Raw genomic sequence first — 22,688 nt, 5'->3', positions numbered from 1 at the left:
TAATTCTTTAATCATATGAGTTTGAAAAATTAAATAGAGGTGAAAGTAATCTATAGATCAATATAATCTGTATACTAATAAATTACGTTATATAAAATTTCATTTAAAAGATTTCCTATTTATTTATTGTTTAATTAAACGTTAAGAAAGATGAATAAATCAGATTAAAAATCAATAATAAAGGACTTTTTAATTAATATGATAAATTGAATAATAAATATATTTATTATTTATTCAATATCTATTAAATAAATTCTAAGCTGAAATAAGCGAAAAGTTCGTTAAAATCATTATAGTTATTCTAAGTCTGATTTTAAGAAATCTATCTCCTTAATACAAATACTTATGAGTAATTACTTTCTCTAATTTAGCATTAATCTTGATTTAATTTTGAATTCGAATGTTGATGCAAATGAAAGTTTTTGAAAAAAAAAAATTCGTTTTGATATACCATTGCCGTAAGGAATGATCAGCAGATATATACATATTTAAATACAATAAGGTTGCAATGTCGCCAAAGAACTGATCAGAAAACAAAATATTCACAACTTCGTGCTCCATCTTCTCCATCTTCTCCACCTCTCTCCACCTCAATCCTCCACTCCATTCTTGATTTAAGCGTACTCCCAAGCGGAAGGTCCTTCACCGGTGTATGGGACAGTAGCGACAGAGATGCCAGTGCAGTTTCCAGTAGCAGCTCCACCAGGAGTAAGGAAGATGCCGTAGACACCGGCACCCTCGCCAGGGCAAGCAATGAATCCGTAGCCAGGGAAAGACAAGGATCCAAGGGATCCGTTCTCTCCAGCGGTGTATTTCCATCCAGAGGCAACTCCACCGTGGATGTCGCCGGAGTGAGGTATGGTGTAGGATACAGAAGAATCAGTTGCGATGTAAACTTGTTGACCTCCTGGAACTTCAGTGTTCAAACCGAGATTGCTTTCACCAGCGACGAAGGTTGTGGAAGTACCGTCTACTTATTGGTTAATCATGGGCATTCGTAAATCATATCACGGAGTTAAACTTACTAGGGCAGTCGGTGACGACGGTATCAGGGCAGTATGAGGCAGTCTCCTTTCCGATCCAGAGACGACCTCCGGAAGCGGTGATGGCTTGGTTTTGGATATCAGAACCAGATCTGATGGAGATAAGGCCGAAAGCATCGCCTGCAGCACGTGCTGAGACAATTGGGGATGCAGCAGCAGAGCTGGCGAGGAGGGTAGCGATGAAGGTCTTGGAGAACATGTTGATTATTGTTTGAGTTGGTATGTGTTATTGTAAATTGTAAAGTGACGTTTGGAAGTTTGATGTGAAGGTGTGATGCGTTGATGATGGTTTATTATCGAGAACTTCTTCGACATTTATATATTCAGATCCGTCGCAATTCTCCCCTTTCATTCCATGAGAATCCATTGTTCAGCCATGACTTCATCCACAATCGCCAACACACTCTAAAATTGCCCGCATCCCATCAAATCTGGAGACAGTGCGGATACCTTCTTGTAGTTCCTTGAGTTTGATTGGTGCGGAAGATTGCATCAACAATTCTCCTTTCTTCCTTTCCTCACGATTCCGCAATGAGGCTTGAACAACTTCAACATGACTCCATAAATTGTTCGTATTGAAGACTTGGCATGGCTGTTGATATCCTATCCATGACTAAAATCAGAAACTAAGTTGCTACCCTGATTAAAAGTGGGTTGATTTCCCCATAAAACTACCCGGCACTGAGTGGACGAAGAAGGGGTTCAAACTTTACCCTTCAATCTCGGTCCGACGGCATTTTCATGCCCTGTTAAAGTTTGATCGTTAGTATGTTTCCAGAAATATAGCTCCAAAAATGATCAGTAATGAATTAACGTGGTTTATTATCGAGTGGCCTATATCATCGAATAGCTCACTTTCACCTCAATTTATACCTGTCTCTTTCAACACACATTTTATTAATAATCTATAATGAATTCGAATAATCAAGAAGCTTATATACTCCTTACTATTGAAGTTATTCATAAAGATAAAAAATTAAGTATTTGAAAAGTTATTATATTTTATAATATTCTTTATATAACTTTTCAATATAGAATGGAAGGTTTACTTTTTTGTATAGAAATTCGAGCGAATTATTATAAGATTATAGAATTAAAAGAAGAAATGATTGTTTAATATATATTTGATATAGATTTAAAAGGATTTCTACCTAAATTAAAGAATATGAAAGATATAGTGAATAATATTTTTAAATCGAAAGGTGCGAAACGTATTAAAAAGCTTTAGATATATTGATTTGTAAAGTATTGAATCGAATTAAAGATATGTTTTAATTATGTTTATGATTTTCAAAGAGCTTTTTGTAAGAATCCTAAGCTTTTTGAAGAGTGGTTTCGATTAGTTGTGAATATATAAGCAAAATATAGTATTTTGAATAAAGATTTCTATAATTTTGATGAAACAGGCTTTATAATGGGGATTATATATATAGTAATGATAGTAATTAGTATTAAACGAAATGGCAAAAACAAGACAGTACAGTTAGGTAATCGAAAATGGGCTATAATAATAATATATGGAAATGAAGAGGATGAAATTATTCCCCTATTTCTAATAATTTAAGGACAAGTTCATCTCTTCAATTAGTATATCGAAACGAATCTTCCTATAGAATAGACTATTAAACCTATATCTAATGGGTGAACGAATAATGAGATAGATTTAAAATAGTTGAAACATTTCGATAAGTATATTAAGAATCAAAGAAAGGGCAAATTCTGAATATTAATACTGGATAAGCATGAAAACTACGAATCAATAGCTTTTCAAATATACTACAAAGAGAACGATATTATATGTTTATATTTATTATTACATTCAAATCATTTAATTCAATTATTTGATGTTAACTATTTTAGCAATCTAAAATGTTCATATGGTAATTAAATTGATAGATTTATCAAAACACATATCAATTATATTTCGAAGGTTGAATTCTTTATAGCTTTTAAAACTATATATAAGAAATCAATTACTTCTCAGAATATAATATCAGAATTCTGAGGAATAAGTTTAATTCTATTTAATCTTAAAACTGTACTCTCGAAATTAGATATTCAAATTCGTATATCTACTTTTTCCTCTTTCGATCTAGATTAATAAATCTCTTAAACTCCTTGTAACCTAATAGAAGCTTTTTCTTAATCAGTATTAATTAAATCTTGAATAATTTGTTATCAATCAAGCTTTTTTATATTTATATTCGAAATTGTATTAGCTTTAGCTAAGGGTATAGAGAGATTAGTTTATAAGAATACACTTTTAAGTATAAAGAATTGTACATTTTGGATAGCAAATGAGGTATTAAGCAAATATTGATGTATAAAAAAAACTCAATTATATTAAGGAGGAGTGCTCATTAGATAAGAGGCTTTTAATATATTATCTCAGCAAGAGGTTGATATTCAGATTCAACACGATGAGCATTAAAAAGAAGGGAATTCTAATAGAGAAGTATTTTCTAATCGATGTTGTAGTAAATGTAAAAAGATAGGATATAATATAAGAACCTATCAAAATAATGTAATAGATTTTAGATTATTAGATTCTTAATAGTTTCAATCAATTGATTCAATTATTGTTGAATAATATGGGTTTGAAAGTGTAAATTGAGGTGAAAGTGGGCCATTTGATGATATGGGCCACTCGATGATAAACCACGCTACTATGATCTTTTCACATAGCCACTTCTTCATGAACAAGGTTAAGAATCCGATAGGAGCTATACTGACGAAATTTGGCAAATGCCAAGTACAAATTATCAAATGCCGAAAGCCTGAGTATTTTTTGTGCTCAGCGCTCCGGGGGACCAAAGCATTAGTTTTGACTGCCGATCAATGATGACGATCGTCAACATTTATTCGTATTCCGAAAATAGATCTCGGGTTGTATCAATCCATCATAAGATCATAATTCATTTTAATGACATGTAATTCATGATCTAGCTATGCACACAAAGGGTACATGGGTTTGCACGGCTCGCACGGGTACTGGTGATATTGAGTGAAAGTGGCAGCGAGCACTAATAGAACTTTGAAGAATCAATTCAAAGGGTCAATAACCTTTTGCTTTTTCGACGGTCCCGAATAACCGACAAGGTCGCTGGTTGGTCGATCATGACCGCATTCTCATGTTTGTTAGAAGCGAGCTCAATAAGCGGTTTGGACATCGGATGAGACAAGAGAACCACGACTTGGATTTAGAAAACAAAGAATCAGGAGATTCTCGTATTTCTCAAGTCGAACCAAACATTTGACAAAGAATGTCTCTCGCTTTATGTTTTAGTGCTAATTCGATGTCATCTACGTCGGTGACTCGGTGTAACTACAAAGTCACTGACGCAGGTGTAAGGGATTAAAATCTCAAGTGACAAACAGTTCTTGATCGAGGGAACTTGATGATTTGATCTAGGATCGTAATACTCGAATTTTTCCCTGCATCGATCTTCGGAGTTGTATCTACAGTCTGAGTTTTCCCATAAAAATGAACCATGTGTTGGCCATATAAAGTTAAAATCAGAGCAATGCGGTAATATCTCCATTGCTATTATTATCTATCAAGAGATGTTTTTGTTATCTATTAATATAAATAAAGTTTATATTCGTATCAAATTTCTCTATAATTTACAAGTGGTTCCAGGTCCTTTATAAAATCTCACAATAATTATTCGATATTCCTACTATATGTATACTTCTTAAAATTAAAATTATAATCTATTATATTTTAAAGAATCAATATAATAAACGTAAATTTACATTAAAATATTAATAATAATATAAATTTTCATTCTTCAATATTTCATAAGAATATATAATGATTTAATTGAATATTTGAATAAAAGAAATTTTATTTTTAAATATACATTTTTATTATAAATAATATAATAGAATCTATTTATAGAATTAATATTATAACGACTTTTTTAGAGCTCTGAAAGGTATATAACTTTGAGGCTTTAAATCTAGTTTAAGCCGATGATAATATATTTATAAATATAAATATAGAATTTTTATTATTTAAAAAAATTAATGAAAAGTCTTTGTATATATTATAATATATTAATTTTTTACGATTCTTTTTATGTTTTGATTAAAAATATTATTAAAAATTATAACACAAATATTAAACTACTAATGTGATTGAATATCGAGTATATTATATTACTAAGTATAATACTTTATTGTAGAAGAACTATAAGAGTTGTGACGAACCTAATAAACATTTAAAAATCAACCTTAGAATTAAAAGCTATAGAACTAAAGAGAGTATACTATAGAGCTATATATGCGATCAGCTCGGAACTTAGTATTGTACTAGTTTGATTGAATATAATTATATATATACTATAACATTACCCCCCCCTTCTAAAGAATTCACCTTAAACTCACTTTAAACAAATAACTTAAATATAAAACATAATTAATGAAACTCTTTTTCATTATTATTACTATTATTATTTTCTTTATTAATTTTTTATAAAATACCTTAAGAAACTAAATATATTACTACTAAATAAAAAATATTAATAAAAGCTTGTACCTCTTTTAAGCAATCTTTAAAATATTAATTGTTAATTATCTTATCTAGATCCTTATTATTATTGTTATTATTGTAGAAGTTAATAGGAACAAGTGTAACAATTAGGATAAATTCTTTTCAATTTCAAGTGCCTTAATATAAATCAAGCAAACAGAATTATATTTAATAGAAAGCATTTTCATATTAAACGTACTTGTTTTTCTTACATAATTAAGTTCTTTTAATAAAGGAAAACTTAGATATTTTAATATAGAATGAGATCAAGGTATAATCAACTTTGTCTAAAAGAATATTAAAGATATTAAGAATATTAAGATTATTAATATTCATTAAATTATGATTTCAAAAATAAAATAGATTTTATAATAGATATAGAACTTTAGGTTTATTAAAGTAAAATAATATAGAGAATTTATTTATTATATATATAACTAATTATTATATAATTTAAACAAAGTTGGAATATAAGTAAAATAATAAAAGCTATTAGGAAAAACAATTTCTAAAAGTAATATTAAATTTATTACAAAAGGTTGAAATTTTATTCAAATCAGATTAATTCTAGTCTTTTACTTTATAAAGAATTCTTTCAAATTTCATAATATAGATATATAAAGAATCAATTCTTTATTTAAAGTTGAATAGTTTATTTTCAGTTTTTTATACTTTATTCAGATTGTTATAAATATGTATAAATTGATTTAAGATTGTTATATGATTTAAAAGAACATTTTAATTAAAAGAAAAAAGTTGAGATAGTATTATAATTTGTATATAAGATTCGAGATTGAAATAAATATAATAAAATTAAGTAATAGAATTGTTAATTATAATATTATTTACTTGTAGTTTTATTCGAATTGAAGATAATTATATATGAAATTTTTAAGAACTATTATTAAACCTTTCAGAATTAAAGAAATTTTTTTTTCAATTAAAAAAACATTTAAGTAGTAAAAATATATTTAAGGATTAAGAAGTATAAGAATAAGATTTCATTTTATTGATAAGTTATTTTATTACGAAGTTCTATAATTATAAGATTTATTGAATTATAATTTATAACTAAGAAATTAAAGGTAAAAAAAAGATAATATCTTTAAATAATATTAAGAAGATTTATATATAAATAAGAAAGTAAAAGTAATATATTTAGACCTAACTATTATTCCACGGATTTTTTTGGTGATCAGCATCAGTGATGACCATAACCCTAAGGGGGGTGGTGATCCAGCCAAAAAGTTATTATTTAATCACTATTTTTCTACCCTTCAATTTTAAACTTTTTAAAAATCTGAAAAAAGAAATGAATAGAGATTTAATTGAATTATTTATATATAAAATTAAATTTTTAATATCTTTAGTATTAATTGATCTGTAAAGATTATAATAAAAACCAAATTTGATAAGATTATTGAAAAGCTATGGTAATTTATGGAAAACAGGGGAATGATGATCAGTAAAAAAGTATTAAAAGTTATCAATTGGTTATCATCTCTTTTAGCTTCAATTTAGGACTTTTTGTAAATCAAAAAAAGTAATTTATAAAGATTTAATTGAATTATATTAATTCGAAATTAGAATTTAAAAAGCTTTTGAATTGAAGATTTTATATTGAATTGAAATAACTCTAACTATTATTCCACGGACTTTTTTGGTGATCAACACTAATAATAACTATAACCCTAAGGGGAATAGTGACCCAGCCAAAAACCCTCTAATTGATCACCACCTTTCCTAACTTCAATTTTGAGGTTTTCAAAAATCTGAAAAAAGAAGTGAATAAAGATTCAATAGAATTATTTATATACAAAATTAGATTTCGAATATCTTCAATATTAATTAATCTATAAAGATTATAATAAAAATTAGATTTAATAAGGTTAATTCTAAGCTATAATAATTTATAGAAGATAAAGGAATGGTAATTAATAAAAAAGTATTAAAAGTCATTAATTAATTATTATTTCTTTTAGTTTTAATTTAAAACTTTTCGAAAATTAAAAAAAAAACAATCTATAGAAATTTAATTAAATTATATTTATTCGAAATTAAAATTCGAAAAGCTTTAGAATTAAAGATCTTATATTGAATTGAAATAACTCTACCCCTTATGCGAGGGCCCTTTCATGGCATAAAAGGAGGGCACGGCCGTTATTTGTCTGGGAACATAACCCCAAGACCCCACACGACCCCCACATGATTTTATAAAAGGGATTTCACAAAAGGGGATTTCTTGGGTTCCTCATCCCCGCCTCCCATCCCGATCTTGCAACCGTAGAACGTCTCGTTGCCATTCCGCATGGCCTGCGACCTCGCATACAACTCTGACCACCAGGTTCTGATCTGCACACAGTGCCAGACGTGCATCGCTCCAGGGGCCCGAAGTATCGCGCAACACCTCCGAGCCGAACCCCACCGCCTGTCAGGTGATCTTTTGAAAGCTCAACTGAGCTACGCTCAATCGTTAAGTCTGAAGACGAAGCGTCAATTGCGAGAAGACAAACCTGCGCGTAGGGCTGCGCAGTTAGAGCATCTCAGAGTCTTCCACGGCTTTCAGTGTTTATCATGCGATCCATCCTTTTTAACCACTCACCTCCCACGAATGCGGGATCACATGGTGACTCATGGCCGGAAAGCGAGCGAGCACAAAGCGACCCCGCTATGGCAGGCATGCTTACTCCAAACGTACTTTACTGCACCGAGGTATGTTGATTACTTTGTGGTTGTTGCAAATCCTGGGCCCCATGGTGGAAATGGCGATGTGATCCCTTTAACCCGGTCGGAGAAGGATTCCATTGATCAGATTGAGCAAGATGCGTTGAATGTCAAAAAGGATCTCTTCAAGGCAGCTGGCGTCGTTCGGGACATTAAGGAATCTCGCTCCGAGAGGGTACCGTGGTTGCACGACGTCACCAAGTTCCCTTTTCACTTAGTTCATTTAAAAGACGAGGAGATTTGGGCTTCGTATAAGCTCCCATCGAAGAAGGAATTGGATGGAGATTACCTTGAAGCGGATGATCCTCAACTTGTTCGCATCCTCCATGCCGCCGAAGCTATGATGCGAGATGCCTATCAATTGTGCTCTGATACATCCCCCGATCGTAAGATGACTCAGCAGCGAGCTAACATCCTCAATGAATTTTATTCCGGAGCGAGTGGCAAGGCGGATGGGTTCCGATATCACAAGAATGCTTCGACGTTGGTCAAATACTTCCTGATCGGGAAACAACTCTTGGTATATTATTATCGAGTGGTGTATTCGGAGGATGGCTTTTTCACCGCCACGGAATCGGATCAATCATTACCACGTGATATTATCGAACCGACCTCAACCCAAATTCGTGCGATGGATGCTATCATGGAAGCCTTGAATATGGAAGATCCCGAAGAATCTGAATTAGCTTTGAAGCATGCTATTCGACGATTATATCTAGCCTTGATTTGTCACTCGATTGGAAGTGCACCGTTTAAATCACCGGTCTTGAGTTTTTGTGCTATGAAGAGTCGCATGATTTATGGGCGGGGATTGTGGGAAGAGCCAGGAAATTTTAATAGTTACCTGTCGGCTCTCACGTGGACGGCGCAACTGATCCTCTTTGGTTTTGTCTGTTTTCAAGAGCAAGAGGACGAAGATCAAATTCCCATTCTCCTCACCACGCTCTGCAAGAAGTTCTTTCAACAATTAGCCGAGACCCCCTTCGGTTACATTCTTCAGTGGCGTTTATATTTATTCAAGGTGAGTAAGGCTTCCATTGCTAAACACCAAGCTCGATGGTCTTTGGATCGACAGATTGTGGGGTATCGCGGGGTAGAAATATCCATGGAACAGATTTCGAACGTGGTGCTTTCGGAATTTCAACAAGCTCACTCTCTCCTGTACGATGAATTGTTATTTGGCATGCAAGATTTAATTTCGATGGTTTCGTGGCGGATGAAGGATGATCTGGATTCCGAGGATTTTGGGGATTCTTGGCTCTCCCACTCACACAATTCGGAATTTTTAGAAGGGGCAGATCTGAGGCTTTTTCGATACATCAAGACGAACACTAAATTGCACACCACTTTCTTCAAGGTTGATCAAGAGGGAGGGTTAATCTTGTGTTCGAAAGCTATGAAGATATATGAAGTGCAAGCTCAGGAATTCTTAAAGCGACTCTTGATCCTCTGTCACATTGCTCCTGGTCCACCTCTGCGAGAGCCCGAATTGCTTTCTATCACGTGGCGGAATATGGAACGACAGCGACATATTTATATTTGGGAAAAGTTGGTGATGATCTATACCCAATATCACAAAGGACAACAACAATCTGGTGCATACAAGAATAATATTCGATTTCTCCCGAAAGCTATTGGGAATTTATTACTTACTTATATTGCATATGTTATTCCCCTTCGACAAATCTTTCTTCGACAAGAAAATCCGACCGCTTTGATATCCCCGTACCTCTGGTCCAATCTTCAAGGGACTGTGTGGGTAGATGGAGTTATTTCGACTTGCTTACGGAAAGCATGTAAACGTGCTCAGGTTTCGATACTACACACTTCCAATTGGCGACAATTTGCTGCTTCCATCACGAAAGAGAAGTTTACTACGAGAGAACAAGCCAACTTTGATCTGGACCATACTCCTGGTGAATTTGTTGAAGATGAATCCGATTTGAGGGCGTTGGCCGAATTTAGCAATCACAGCTTTCAAACCTTCAATGTAGCTTACGCTGGAACGACCAATCTCACCATGAATACTATGTTGCATCGAGGCTTTCGGGCTTCGGCTAGTTGGCATTCCTTCTTTCGATTCGATTTCGTTCTGCAAGGGAAGCGAGCCTCGAGTCCATCGGATGCTCTAGTGTTGCGAGCCGCGAAACGAAGTCGATTTCGTCAGAGGCAAGGGTACTCGGAAGAGGATTTACTTCAAGTGGCTCAAAGATTATTCCCTTCTGTCACTTTTCAATTTCGTCAACCTGGTCAACGTCGTGGGGTGTTGACTACTTTTGGAACTACCTTTCACGAACAAGTCATCTTGATCTTGGGAACCGGCTCCGGCAAGACCTTAATTCCTATGCTCAGCGCTAGCCTTGCGGACGCTAGCACCACCATCATGATCATTCCTATGGTGGCCTTGCGGATTGACATGATCAAACGTTTTAATGCAGTTGGGATTCCCTCGGTCGTGTGGTCGGTGGAGTGTCGGGAAACCCCTCCATTGGTGATCGTATCGGCTGAAGCGGTTTGCAACGATAGCTTTTTGGAATACGCTCAAGGGCTAGTCTTTCGACAGAAATTGGATCGCATCATCATGGATGAGTGTCACCTTACCATTACTACGAGTGAGTATCGCTCTTGCATGACGCAAGTTGGGTGGTTCATTCGACAAATTCGTACTCAATCCATTTGGCTATCTGCCACCTTGCCTCCGGTGATGGAAGAATTATTCATCGAACAGAACAAATTGGTTTGCCCTCAAATCATTCGAGAGTCGACCAATCGATCTAACCTTCAATATCTTGTTAGTTATGGAGATGGAGTTGATTCTTTGATGGAGAAAGCGAGAGAGTTAATTGAAGTGTGTTGGCCCGATCCTAATATCTTTGATCAAAGTTGTGATAAGATTATTATCTACTGTCGCACTCGTGATGTTGCTGGCGCGGTAGCAGAATTGATGAATTGTCCTCTGTACACATCAGAATCCGGGACGGTTCGCGAGAAGGGGGAGATCATTCAACGGTGGCTCTCCAATCCTCAGCAACCCGTGATCGCTGCTACGTCCGCTCTCGGGATTGGATTTGATTACCCTCACATTCGATGGGTCATTCACCTCGATGCTCCAGAGCGGGTGACGGCTTTCTCTCAAGAATCCGGTCGGGCGGGACGCGATGGGAGGAAAGCTTCCTCCATCATCTTGTTAAATTCGACTTGGAGACCTCAACGTGATACCTTTCTTCCACCCGATCAAGCTACCATGCAACTCTACCTCACTCAACAATATTGCTCACGTGGCGTCCTCAGTCAATTCCTCGATCGGCCTTCGGATTGGCGTTGGTGCATGTCAAGTGATGAGGTCTGTCAAGTGTGTAGGGAACCTCATGAGGAACCTCGCCCCCCTCATTTGATATACACTTTAAATCCATCTACTATAGAAATTGAATCCACTGGCCCTCGAGAGATTCACACTCAAGATTTTCGACAGGATCAAATCCTCGATCGATACGAGCAGGATCTCCTAACCTTTCAGGATTCTTGTCTCTACTGTCGAATTCACCATCGTCGCTTCGATCACCTCTCTTCACAATGCTCTCGAAGATTTGATTGGATTAATGCTAAGGGGGAAGCTCTACAAGCGTGCCAATTTGACGAGAGAGATTGGATGCCACGATACATCGTGTGTTGGAATTGTTATCAACCACAAGATATCTGTCGAGTGGCCGATCCTGATCACGAAGAGAGCGAGTGTCGATTTCCGAACATGGTGATTCCCATTTGCGTGGCGGCATATAAGAGGGTGGGGGGGGTGGCATGGCTCGAGAGGCATTTTGAACGAACGTGGGAAGATCTTCTTGCGTATATGATTTGGCTTGGGGAGAGGACTGATTTGGAGGGGAATGAATGGGTTTACGGGAATAAGGTTGCAGCTCTTATATTAAGGGAATTAGAATAGAGTAATGATAATAATAAGATAAGAATAAAATAATGAATAAAGGGTTCTAGTAATAAAGTAAGAGATCAGGGTTAAAGTTGGAAGAGATTTTTAAAATGATTAAGAACCGCTACGTATTTTAAAAAGGGTGAGGGTAAGGGTAAGGGTAAGGGTTAGGGTTAAGAGATAATAAGAAAGGAATTAGGGTTAATGAAATATTTAAAGAATGAAATAAGAGAATATATAAAAGTAAGATTTAAAATTAAAGAATAATATTAAAAAGATAATAAAAGAATTTTATAGAATAAGGAAATATAGATTTAGAAAAAAATTATTAAAAAAAAATAGGGTTTAATAGAATTAAATAATTTTAAAAAAGAAAAGTAAAAAATTAAATTGAAATTAATAATTGGGTTAAGAATTAGGATTATTATTAAATTATTAAATTTAGAAGAATAAATTAGGATTTGAAATAATAAATATTGAATTGAAAATATAAAATGAGTTAGAGTATTTAATTAAAGATTATGAATATTATTAGGGTTATAAATTGGAATTAGGGATTTATTAAAGAATTAAAATTATTAATTTGTTAAAGGATTAGGGTTAAAAGTATATAATATAGAATATTAATTTAATAATTGAATTAAAAGAGGATTGAAAAATAAATTTAATAAAAAAAGAAAAAGATTGAAAGATAAATATAATATAAAAATAAATTAAAGATATAAGATATTAAATATTGATTTAAATAAATAAAAAAGTATATTTAAAGAATGATATTATTAAAGGGTTAGGGTTATTAATTTTTAGGGTTAGAATTAAAATTAAAAAGTAATAAAAGAATGTATAAATATAATAAATAATAAAAGTAGGATTTAATTGAAAAAAGAAATAAGATTTATTATTTAATATAAATATAAAGATTTTATAAAAAGATTAAGATTAAGAATTTTATTTAATAAAAGATTTATTAATTATAATAATAAATAAAATTTTATAAAGAAGAAGAATAAATAATAAAAGTAAGGTTTAGGGTTTAATATAAAAATAAAATTTATTAATGAATAATAAGATTAAAATTATTAATATAAAATAAAAAGGGAATTATAAAAAAAAGAGAAAAAAAAAAGATTTAGAAGAAAATAATAATATTAATAATAAAAAAGATAAAAGATATTGATTTAAAAAAAAAATAAAAAAGAAAAAAAAAATTAAATTAAATTAATTAGAATAATAATAATATATTTTTAAAAATGAATAAAATTTAAAAAGATAATTAATTAAAGGATTAGGGTTATTAATTTTTAGGGTTGGAATTATAAATTTTTGAAACGATTAGTATTAGAAATATATAATATAAAATATTATTTTAATGATTGGAGAAAAAGTATTAAAAAATAAAATAAGAAAAGATTGAAAAATAAATATAATATATAGAAAATGAAAATTTAAAAAATTAAAAAATATAATATATTAGATATTAATTTAGATAAATAAAATAAAAATAGATATTTTAAAATAATATTATTAATTGAAATAAAAATGAAATAAATGAAAATTAAAGAAATTAAATTAATTAAAATAATAATAAGATTTTTATAGTGAAATTAAATTAAAGAAGATAATTAAAGGATTAGGATTATTAATTTATTATAAGATTAATATAAGAAATATGGGGTTATAAAATATTAATTTAATAATTGAAAAAAAGGGTATTAAAAGATAAATTTAATATTGAAAATTTAAATTTAAAAAAAAAAGATTGAAAAATAAATATAATATAAAATATGAATATAAAATAAAGATATAAGATATTAGATATTGATTTAAATAAATGAAATTAAAAAGGATATTTAGAAAAAGATATTATTAAAAGGTTAGGGTTATTTCTATTAAAGTGGATTCGGGTTATTAAGTTATGAAGGGTTAGGGTTTTAATGAAATTGAAGGTTAGAGTTATGCATGAATTAAGGATTAGAGTATTACTGAATTAAAGGGTTAGGGTTATTAAGATTTTAAGAATTATAAGTTTTTAAAGAATAAATTGAATATTTAAGGATTTAAAAATAAAAAAAGAATATATAATATTAACTGAATAAAAACAAAAATAAAAAAAAATAGGGCTTGTCTTAAAGAGAATTATCATATTGCTAATAAGAAAAGTACAAATTTTTAGAGTTATAAGAAAATTAGAAAGAGGTGGCAAGAAAATGTATGGAGTAGGATAAGAATGGAAGAAGGAATGAATAATAATTAAGAAAAAGAAGGAACAAGAATAAGAAGTATGAATAGGGAAGAAGGTTTGTAGGAAGGAAAGAAAGAAGAAAAAAAGAAGAAAAGAAAGGTGAGGCGGCGCGCGTTTCCTGCCGCCTCGTTGGGGGGTGAGAGAGAGCGGAAAATGGATGGTAGGGCTGGGGGAGGCGGAGGGAGAGGCGAACAAAGCGTAGAACGAGGAGGAAGGCGGAGGCGTGCAGGGGTGGGAGGAGGAGGGAGGAGGCCGAGGCAAGGAGGAGCAGGGAGACAGGGAGGAGGGCGAAATGCGGAGGAGAACGGAAAAAAAAGGGGACGGGGGCGGAGGAGCAAAAGGAGCAGTCTGAGGGGAAAGCAAACCCGAGGGAGGGAGGGGGATGGGGAGGATCAAGGGAGAAGGAAGGGGGGTGAAGGGTAAAGCCGGGGGGGAGGGGAAAGCCGTAAAGAGGCACAGGGTAGCGGGAAAAGGTATGAAGCGGAATAATGGGAAGGAACCCCCTATAACCTCGGGAAGCAGGAAGAACGGAAGCCGGGAAGGGCAGGAAGAACGCGAACCGGCAGGCAGGAAGAAACCCAACCCGGCAAGAAAGGAAGAACCCGAAGCACGGGAGAAAGAAAGAACCCGAACCGGGGAAGAAGAGCGGGGGCGAAAGAGCCGGGGGAATGGCAGGGAGGGAAAGCAAGAGCGAAGAGCGGAGAGCGGGAGGGAGAGCAGAGGGGAGAGGAGAGGGAGGGGGCAAGCGGGGGGGGGGGAAAGGGAAAGGGGCAAGAGGAAAGGGAGCGGGGAAGACCCGGGGGGCAAGGAGGAAAGGAAGAGGGGAGAAACCCCAGAGGGCGGAGAGGAAGCGGAGAAGAAAGGAAGAAGCCGAAGCGGGAAGGAGCGGCGGGAAGGGAAGGGCACGAGAAAAAAGCGGAGGAGGAGGGAAGGAAGGGAAGGGCGGGAAGGGGCAGGAGGGCAGGGGAGGGCAAGGAAGAAGAGGAGGGGGAAAAGAGCGAGGGGGAGGGGAGGGAGCGAAAGGAAGAGCGAAGAGAGGAGAGGGGGAAGGGGGGAAAGGGGCAGGGGCGAGAGAGGAGAGGAGGGGGCAAGCGGGGCGGAGGGGAGGGGGAAGACGGGGGCGCCAAGCAGGAAAAGAAGAGGGGAGAGTAGAGAGGGCGAAGACGAAGCGGGGCAAAAAGGGAGAAGGCCAACCCGAAAAGGAAGAACCCGAAGCCGGGAAGGAAGGAGCGGGGAAAGGGGAGGCAGGGGGAAAAAGCGAGGAGGAGGAGGCGAAGGAAGGGAAGGGAAGGGGGGGGGCGGGGGGAGGGGGGGGGGAAAGCAAGAGCGGGGAGCGGGGGGGAGGAGGAAGAGGAGGAGGGGCGGCGAAGCGGGGGGGGGGCGCGGGGGGGAGAAGGCCCGGGGAGGGGAGAGGAAGAAGGGGAAGCGGAGGAGGCAGGAAGAAAGGGGAGGGGGAGAGGAAACCCGAAACCGGACGGGGAGGAGGGAGGCGGGCGGGAGAAAAGGGAGGGAGGAGGAGAAGGAAGAAAGCGGGGAGGAAAGAAAAGGCGGAAGCGGAAGCGGGGGAGAAAAGCGGGAGAGGGAGAGGAAAGAAGAAAGCGGAGGGCGGGGGGCAAGGAAAGCCGACGGGGAGGAGGGAGGAGAGGGAGACAGGCGGGGAGGACGGGGGAAGGGAAGGCGAACCCGAAAAAGGAAGAACCCGAACCCGGGAAGAAGAGCAGGCGGGAAAGAGACGGGGGAGGGAGGGAAAGCAAGAGGGAAGAGCGGAGAGCGGGAAGGGAGGGGGAGAGGAGAGGGAGCGGGCAAGCGGGGGCGGGGGGAGGAAAGGGAGGGGGCAAGCCGCGGGGAAGGCAAGGAGGAAAGGAAGAGGCGAGAGGAGAGACGGGGAACCCGAAGCCGGGAACAAAGGAAGAAGGGGAAGGCGGGAAGAAAGCCCGAAGGCCAAGGGAGAACCCGAAGAAGAGGCAGAAGCGGGAAGGAAAGACGCGAACGCAGGGGAGAGGGGCAAGGCAAGAGGGAGGAGGGCAAAGCCGAAGGGAGGCGGCGAAGTGAAGAAGGAAGAAGAAGCTGAGGCGTACCCCAATGAGAGGGAAGTGTCACGTTAAGTGGGGACTGGGCGGGGGAAAAGGAGGAATGTCGAGTAAACCCGATGGGGGGGGGAAGAATGGGGGGCTGAAAGCGAGAGGGCCTAGGCGAGAAAAGGCGGGGTATTATCTTGTTTAATATTATTCTTTAATTTTAAATCTTACTTTTATATATTCTCTTATTTCATTCTTTAAATATTTCATTAACCCTAATTCCTTTCTTATTATCTCTTACCCTAACCCTTACCCTTACCCTTACCCTCACCCTTTTTAAAATACGTAGCGGTTCTTAATCATTTTAAAAATCTCTTCCAACTTTAACCCTGATCTCTTACTTTATTACTAGAACCCTTTATTCATTATTTTATTCTTATCTTATTATTATCAATTACTCTATTCTAATTCCCTTAATATAAGAGCTGCAACCTTATTCCCGTAAACCCATCATTCCCCTCCAAATCAGTCCTCTCCCCAAGCCAAATCATATACGCAAGAAGATCTTCCCACGTTCGTTCAAAATGCCTCTCGAGCCATGCCACCCCCCCCCACCCTCTTATATGCCGCCACGCAAATGGGAATCACCATGTTCGGAAATCGACACTCGCTCTCTTCGTGATCAGGATCGGCCACTCGACAGATATCTTGTGGTTGATAACAATTCCAACACACGATGTATCGTGGCATCCAATCTCTCTCGTCAAATTGGCACGCTTGTAGAGCTTCCCCCTTAGCATTAATCCAATCAAATCTTCGAGAGCATTGTGAAGAGAGGTGATCGAAGCGACGATGGTGAATTCGACAGTAGAGACAAGAATCCTGAAAGGTTAGGAGATCCTGCTCGTATCGATCGAGGATTTGATCCTGTCGAAAATCTTGAGTGTGAATCTCTCGAGGGCCAGTGGATTCAATTTCTATAGTAGATGGATTTAAAGTGTATATCAAATGAGGGGGGCGAGGTTCCTCATGAGGTTCCCTACACACTTGACAGACCTCATCACTTGACATGCACCAACGCCAATCCGAAGGCCGATCGAGGAATTGACTGAGGACGCCACGTGAGCAATATTGTTGAGTGAGGTAGAGTTGCATGGTAGCTTGATCGGGTGGAAGAAAGGTATCACGTTGAGGTCTCCAAGTCGAATTTAACAAGATGATGGAGGAAGCTTTCCTCCCATCGCGTCCCGCCCGACCGGATTCTTGAGAGAAAGCCGTCACCCGCTCTGGAGCATCGAGGTGAATGACCCATCGAATGTGAGGGTAATCAAATCCAATCCCGAGAGCGGACGTAGCAGCGATCACGGGTTGCTGAGGATTGGAGAGCCACCGTTGAATGATCTCCCCCTTCTCGCGAACCGTCCCGGATTCTGATGTGTACAGAGGACAATTCATCAATTCTGCTACCGCGCCAGCAACATCACGAGTGCGACAGTAGATAATAATCTTATCACAACTTTGATCAAAGATATTAGGATCGGGCCAACACACTTCAATTAACTCTCTCGCTTTCTCCATCAAAGAATCAACTCCATCTCCATAACTAACAAGATATTGAAGGTTAGATCGATTGGTCGACTCTCGAATGATTTGAGGGCAAACCAATTTGTTCTGTTCGATGAATAATTCTTCCATCACCGGAGGCAAGGTGGCAGATAGCCAAATGGATTGAGTACGAATTTGTCGAATGAACCACCCAACTTGCGTCATGCAAGAGCGATACTCACTCGTAGTAATGGTAAGGTGACACTCATCCATGATGATGCGATCCAATTTCTGTCGAAAGACTAGCCCTTGAGCGTATTCCAAAAAGCTATCGTTGCAAACCGCTTCAGCCGATACGATCACCAATGGAGGGGTTTCCCGACACTCCACCGACCACACGACCGAGGGAATCCCAACTGCATTAAAACGTTTGATCATGTCAATCCGCAAGGCCACCATAGGAATGATCATGATGGTGGTGCTAGCGTCCGCAAGGCTAGCGCTGAGCATAGGAATTAAGGTCTTGCCGGAGCCGGTTCCCAAGATCAAGATGACTTGTTCGTGAAAGGTAGTTCCAAAAGTAGTCAACACCCCACGACGTTGACCAGGTTGACGAAATTGAAAAGTGACAGAAGGGAATAATCTTTGAGCCACTTGAAGTAAATCCTCTTCCGAGTACCCTTGCCTCTGACGAAATCGACTTCGTTTCGCGGCTCGCAACACTAGAGCATCCGATGGACTCGAGGCTCGCTTCCCTTGCAGAACGAAATCGAATCGAAAGAAGGAATGCCAACTAGCCGAAGCCCGAAAGCCTCGATGCAACATAGTATTCATGGTGAGATTGGTCGTTCCAGCGTAAGCTACATTGAAGGTTTGAAAGCTGTGATTGCTAAATTCGGCCAACGCCCTCAAATCGGATTCATCTTCAACAAATTCACCAGGAGTATGGTCCAGATCAAAGTTGGCTTGTTCTCTCGTAGTAAACTTCTCTTTCGTGATGGAAGCAGCAAATTGTCGCCAATTGGAAGTGTGTAGTATCGAAACCTGAGCACGTTTACATGCTTTCCGTAAGCAAGTCGAAATAACTCCATCTACCCACACAGTCCCTTGAAGATTGGACCAGAGGTACGGGGATATCAAAGCGGTCGGATTTTCTTGTCGAAGAAAGATTTGTCGAAGGGGAATAACATATGCAATATAAGTAAGTAATAAATTCCCAATAGCTTTCGGGAGAAATCGAATATTATTCTTGTATGCACCAGATTGTTGTTGTCCTTTGTGATATTGGGTATAGATCATCACCAACTTTTCCCAAATATAAATATGTCGCTGTCGTTCCATATTCCGCCACGTGATAGAAAGCAATTCGGGCTCTCGCAGAGGTGGACCAGGAGCAATGTGACAGAGGATCAAGAGTCGCTTTAAGAATTCCTGAGCTTGCACTTCATATATCTTCATAGCTTTCGAACACAAGATTAACCCTCCCTCTTGATCAACCTTGAAGAAAGTGGTGTGCAATTTAGTGTTCGTCTTGATGTATCGAAAAAGCCTCAGATCTGCCCCTTCTAAAAATTCCGAATTGTGTGAGTGGGAGAGCCAAGAATCCCCAAAATCCTCGGAATCCAGATCATCCTTCATCCGCCACGAAACCATCGAAATTAAATCTTGCATGCCAAATAACAATTCATCGTACAGGAGAGAGTGAGCTTGTTGAAATTCCGAAAGCACCACGTTCGAAATCTGTTCCATGGATATTTCTACCCCGCGATACCCCACAATCTGTCGATCCAAAGACCATCGAGCTTGGTGTTTAGCAATGGAAGCCTTACTCACCTTGAATAAATATAAACGCCACTGAAGAATGTAACCGAAGGGGGTCTCGGCTAATTGTTGAAAGAACTTCTTGCAGAGCGTGGTGAGGAGAATGGGAATTTGATCTTCGTCCTCTTGCTCTTGAAAACAGACAAAACCAAAGAGGATCAGTTGCGCCGTCCACGTGAGAGCCGACAGGTAACTATTAAAATTTCCTGGCTCTTCCCACAATCCCCGCCCATAAATCATGCGACTCTTCATAGCACAAAAACTCAAGACCGGTGATTTAAACGGTGCACTTCCAATCGAGTGACAAATCAAGGCTAGATATAATCGTCGAATAGCATGCTTCAAAGCTAATTCAGATTCTTCGGGATCTTCCATATTCAAGGCTTCCATGATAGCATCCATCGCACGAATTTGGGTTGAGGTCGGTTCGATAATATCACGTGGTAATGATTGATCCGATTCCGTGGCGGTGAAAAAGCCATCCTCCGAATACACCACTCGATAATAATATACCAAGAGTTGTTTCCCGATCAGGAAGTATTTGACCAACGTCGAAGCATTCTTGTGATATCGGAACCCATCCGCCTTGCCACTCGCTCCGGAATAAAATTCATTGAGGATGTTAGCTCGCTGCTGAGTCATCTTACGATCGGGGGATGTATCAGAGCACAATTGATAGGCATCTCGCATCATAGCTTCGGCGGCATGGAGGATGCGAACAAGTTGAGGATCATCCGCTTCAAGGTAATCTCCATCCAATTCCTTCTTCGATGGGAGCTTATACGAAGCCCAAATCTCCTCGTCTTTTAAATGAACTAAGTGAAAAGGGAACTTGGTGACGTCGTGCAACCACGGTACCCTCTCGGAGCGAGATTCCTTAATGTCCCGAACGACGCCAGCTGCCTTGAAGAGATCCTTTTTGACATTCAACGCATCTTGCTCAATCTGATCAATGGAATCCTTCTCCGACCGGGTTAAAGGGATCACATCGCCATTTCCACCATGGGGCCCAGGATTTGCAACAACCACAAAGTAATCAACATACCTCGGTGCAGTAAAGTACGTTTGGAGTAAGCATGCCTGCCATAGCGGGGTCGCTTTGTGCTCGCTCGCTTTCCGGCCATGAGTCACCATGTGATCCCGCATTCGTGGGAGGTGAGTGGTTAAAAAGGATGGATCGCATGATAAACACTGAAAGCCGTGGAAGACTCTGAGATGCTCTAACTGCGCAGCCCTACGCGCAGGTTTGTCTTCTCGCAATTGACGCTTCGTCTTCAGACTTAACGATTGAGCGTAGCTCAGTTGAGCTTTCAAAAGATCACCTGACAGGCGGTGGGGTTCGGCTCGGAGGTGTTGCGCGATACTTCGGGCCCCTGGAGCGATGCACGTCTGGCACTGTGTGCAGATCAGAACCTGGTGGTCAGAGTTGTATGCGAGGTCGCAGGCCATGCGGAATGGCAACGAGACGTTCTACGGTTGCAAGATCGGGATGGGAGGCGGGGATGAGGAACCCAAGAAATCCCCTTTTGTGAAATCCCTTTTATAAAATCATGTGGGGGTCGTGTGGGGTCTTGGGGTTATGTTCCCAGACAAATAACGGCCGTGCCCTCCTTTTATGCCATGAAAGGGCCCTCGCATAAGGGGTAGAGTTATTTCAATTCAATATAAGATCTTTAATTCTAAAGCTTTTCGAATTTTAATTTCGAATAAATATAATTTAATTAAATTTCTATAGATTGTTTTTTTTTTAATTTTCGAAAAGTTTTAAATTAAAACTAAAAGAAATAATAATTAATTAATGACTTTTAATACTTTTTTATTAATTACCATTCCTTTATCTTCTATAAATTATTATAGCTTAGAATTAACCTTATTAAATCTAATTTTTATTATAATCTTTATAGATTAATTAATATTGAAGATATTCGAAATCTAATTTTGTATATAAATAATTCTATTGAATCTTTATTCACTTCTTTTTTCAGATTTTTGAAAACCTCAAAATTGAAGTTAGGAAAGGTGGTGATCAATTAGAGGGTTTTTGGCTGGGTCACTATTCCCCTTAGGGTTATAGTTATTATTAGTGTTGATCACCAAAAAAGTCCGTGGAATAATAGTTAGAGTTATTTCAATTCAATATAAAATCTTCAATTCAAAAGCTTTTTAAATTCTAATTTCGAATTAATATAATTCAATTAAATCTTTATAAATTACTTTTTTTGATTTACAAAAAGTCCTAAATTGAAGCTAAAAGAGATGATAACCAATTGATAACTTTTAATACTTTTTTACTGATCATCATTCCCCTGTTTTCCATAAATTACCATAGCTTTTCAATAATCTTATCAAATTTGGTTTTTATTATAATCTTTACAGATCAATTAATACTAAAGATATTAAAAATTTAATTTTATATATAAATAATTCAATTAAATCTCTATTCATTTCTTTTTTCAGATTTTTAAAAAGTTTAAAATTGAAGGGTAGAAAAATAGTGATTAAATAATAACTTTTTGGCTGGATCACCACCCCCCTTAGGGTTATGGTCATCACTGATGCTGATCACCAAAAAAATCCGTGGAATAATAGTTAGGTCTAAATATATTACTTTTACTTTCTTATTTATATATAAATCTTCTTAATATTATTTAAAGATATTATCTTTTTTTTACCTTTAATTTCTTAGTTATAAATTATAATTCAATAAATCTTATAATTATAGAACTTCGTAATAAAATAACTTATCAATAAAATGAAATCTTATTCTTATACTTCTTAATCCTTAAATATATTTTTACTACTTAAATGTTTTTTTAATTGAAAAAAAAATTTCTTT

General features: G+C 37.2%; 4 protein-coding genes across 4 annotated transcripts; 2 read left to right on the top strand and 2 right to left on the bottom strand.

Annotated features, from left to right (window-relative positions):
• Positions 1–614: 614 nt before the first annotated feature.
• EAF01_000541 (uncharacterized protein) lies at positions 615–1,242 on the bottom strand (the record flags this gene model as incomplete). The annotated part of the gene is made up of 2 exons (XM_038908791.1): positions 615–970; positions 1,026–1,242. The coding sequence occupies 2 exons, from the start codon at positions 1,240–1,242 to the stop codon at positions 615–617; spliced, it is 573 nt and encodes a 190-aa protein (XP_038775697.1).
• A 6,643-nt stretch (positions 1,243–7,885) lies between these two features.
• EAF01_000540 (uncharacterized protein) lies at positions 7,886–12,241 on the top strand (the record flags this gene model as incomplete). Its single annotated transcript, XM_038908790.1, has 1 exon — positions 7,886–12,241. The coding sequence occupies one exon, from the start codon at positions 7,886–7,888 to the stop codon at positions 12,239–12,241; it is 4,356 nt and encodes a 1,451-aa protein (XP_038775696.1).
• A 2,895-nt stretch (positions 12,242–15,136) lies between these two features.
• Positions 15,137–16,573, top strand: EAF01_000539 (uncharacterized protein; the record flags this gene model as incomplete). The annotated part of the gene is made up of 1 exon (XM_038908789.1): positions 15,137–16,573. The coding sequence occupies one exon, from the start codon at positions 15,137–15,139 to the stop codon at positions 16,571–16,573; it is 1,437 nt and encodes a 478-aa protein (XP_038775695.1).
• A 492-nt stretch (positions 16,574–17,065) lies between these two features.
• EAF01_000538 (uncharacterized protein) lies at positions 17,066–21,301 on the bottom strand (the record flags this gene model as incomplete). Its single annotated transcript, XM_038908788.1, has 1 exon — positions 17,066–21,301. The coding sequence occupies one exon, from the start codon at positions 21,299–21,301 to the stop codon at positions 17,066–17,068; it is 4,236 nt and encodes a 1,411-aa protein (XP_038775694.1).
• Between the last annotated feature and the right edge of the window lie 1,387 nt (positions 21,302–22,688).

This window comes from Botrytis porri, assembly GCF_014898465.1.
Source record: "Botrytis porri strain MUCL 3234 chromosome Unknown BPOR_001, whole genome shotgun sequence".
NCBI classification, from domain to species: Eukaryota; Fungi; Ascomycota; class Leotiomycetes; order Helotiales; family Sclerotiniaceae; genus Botrytis; species Botrytis porri.
The sequence above is the reverse complement of the archived record's forward strand: the minus strand, read 5'-3'. Positions and strand labels throughout refer to the sequence as shown.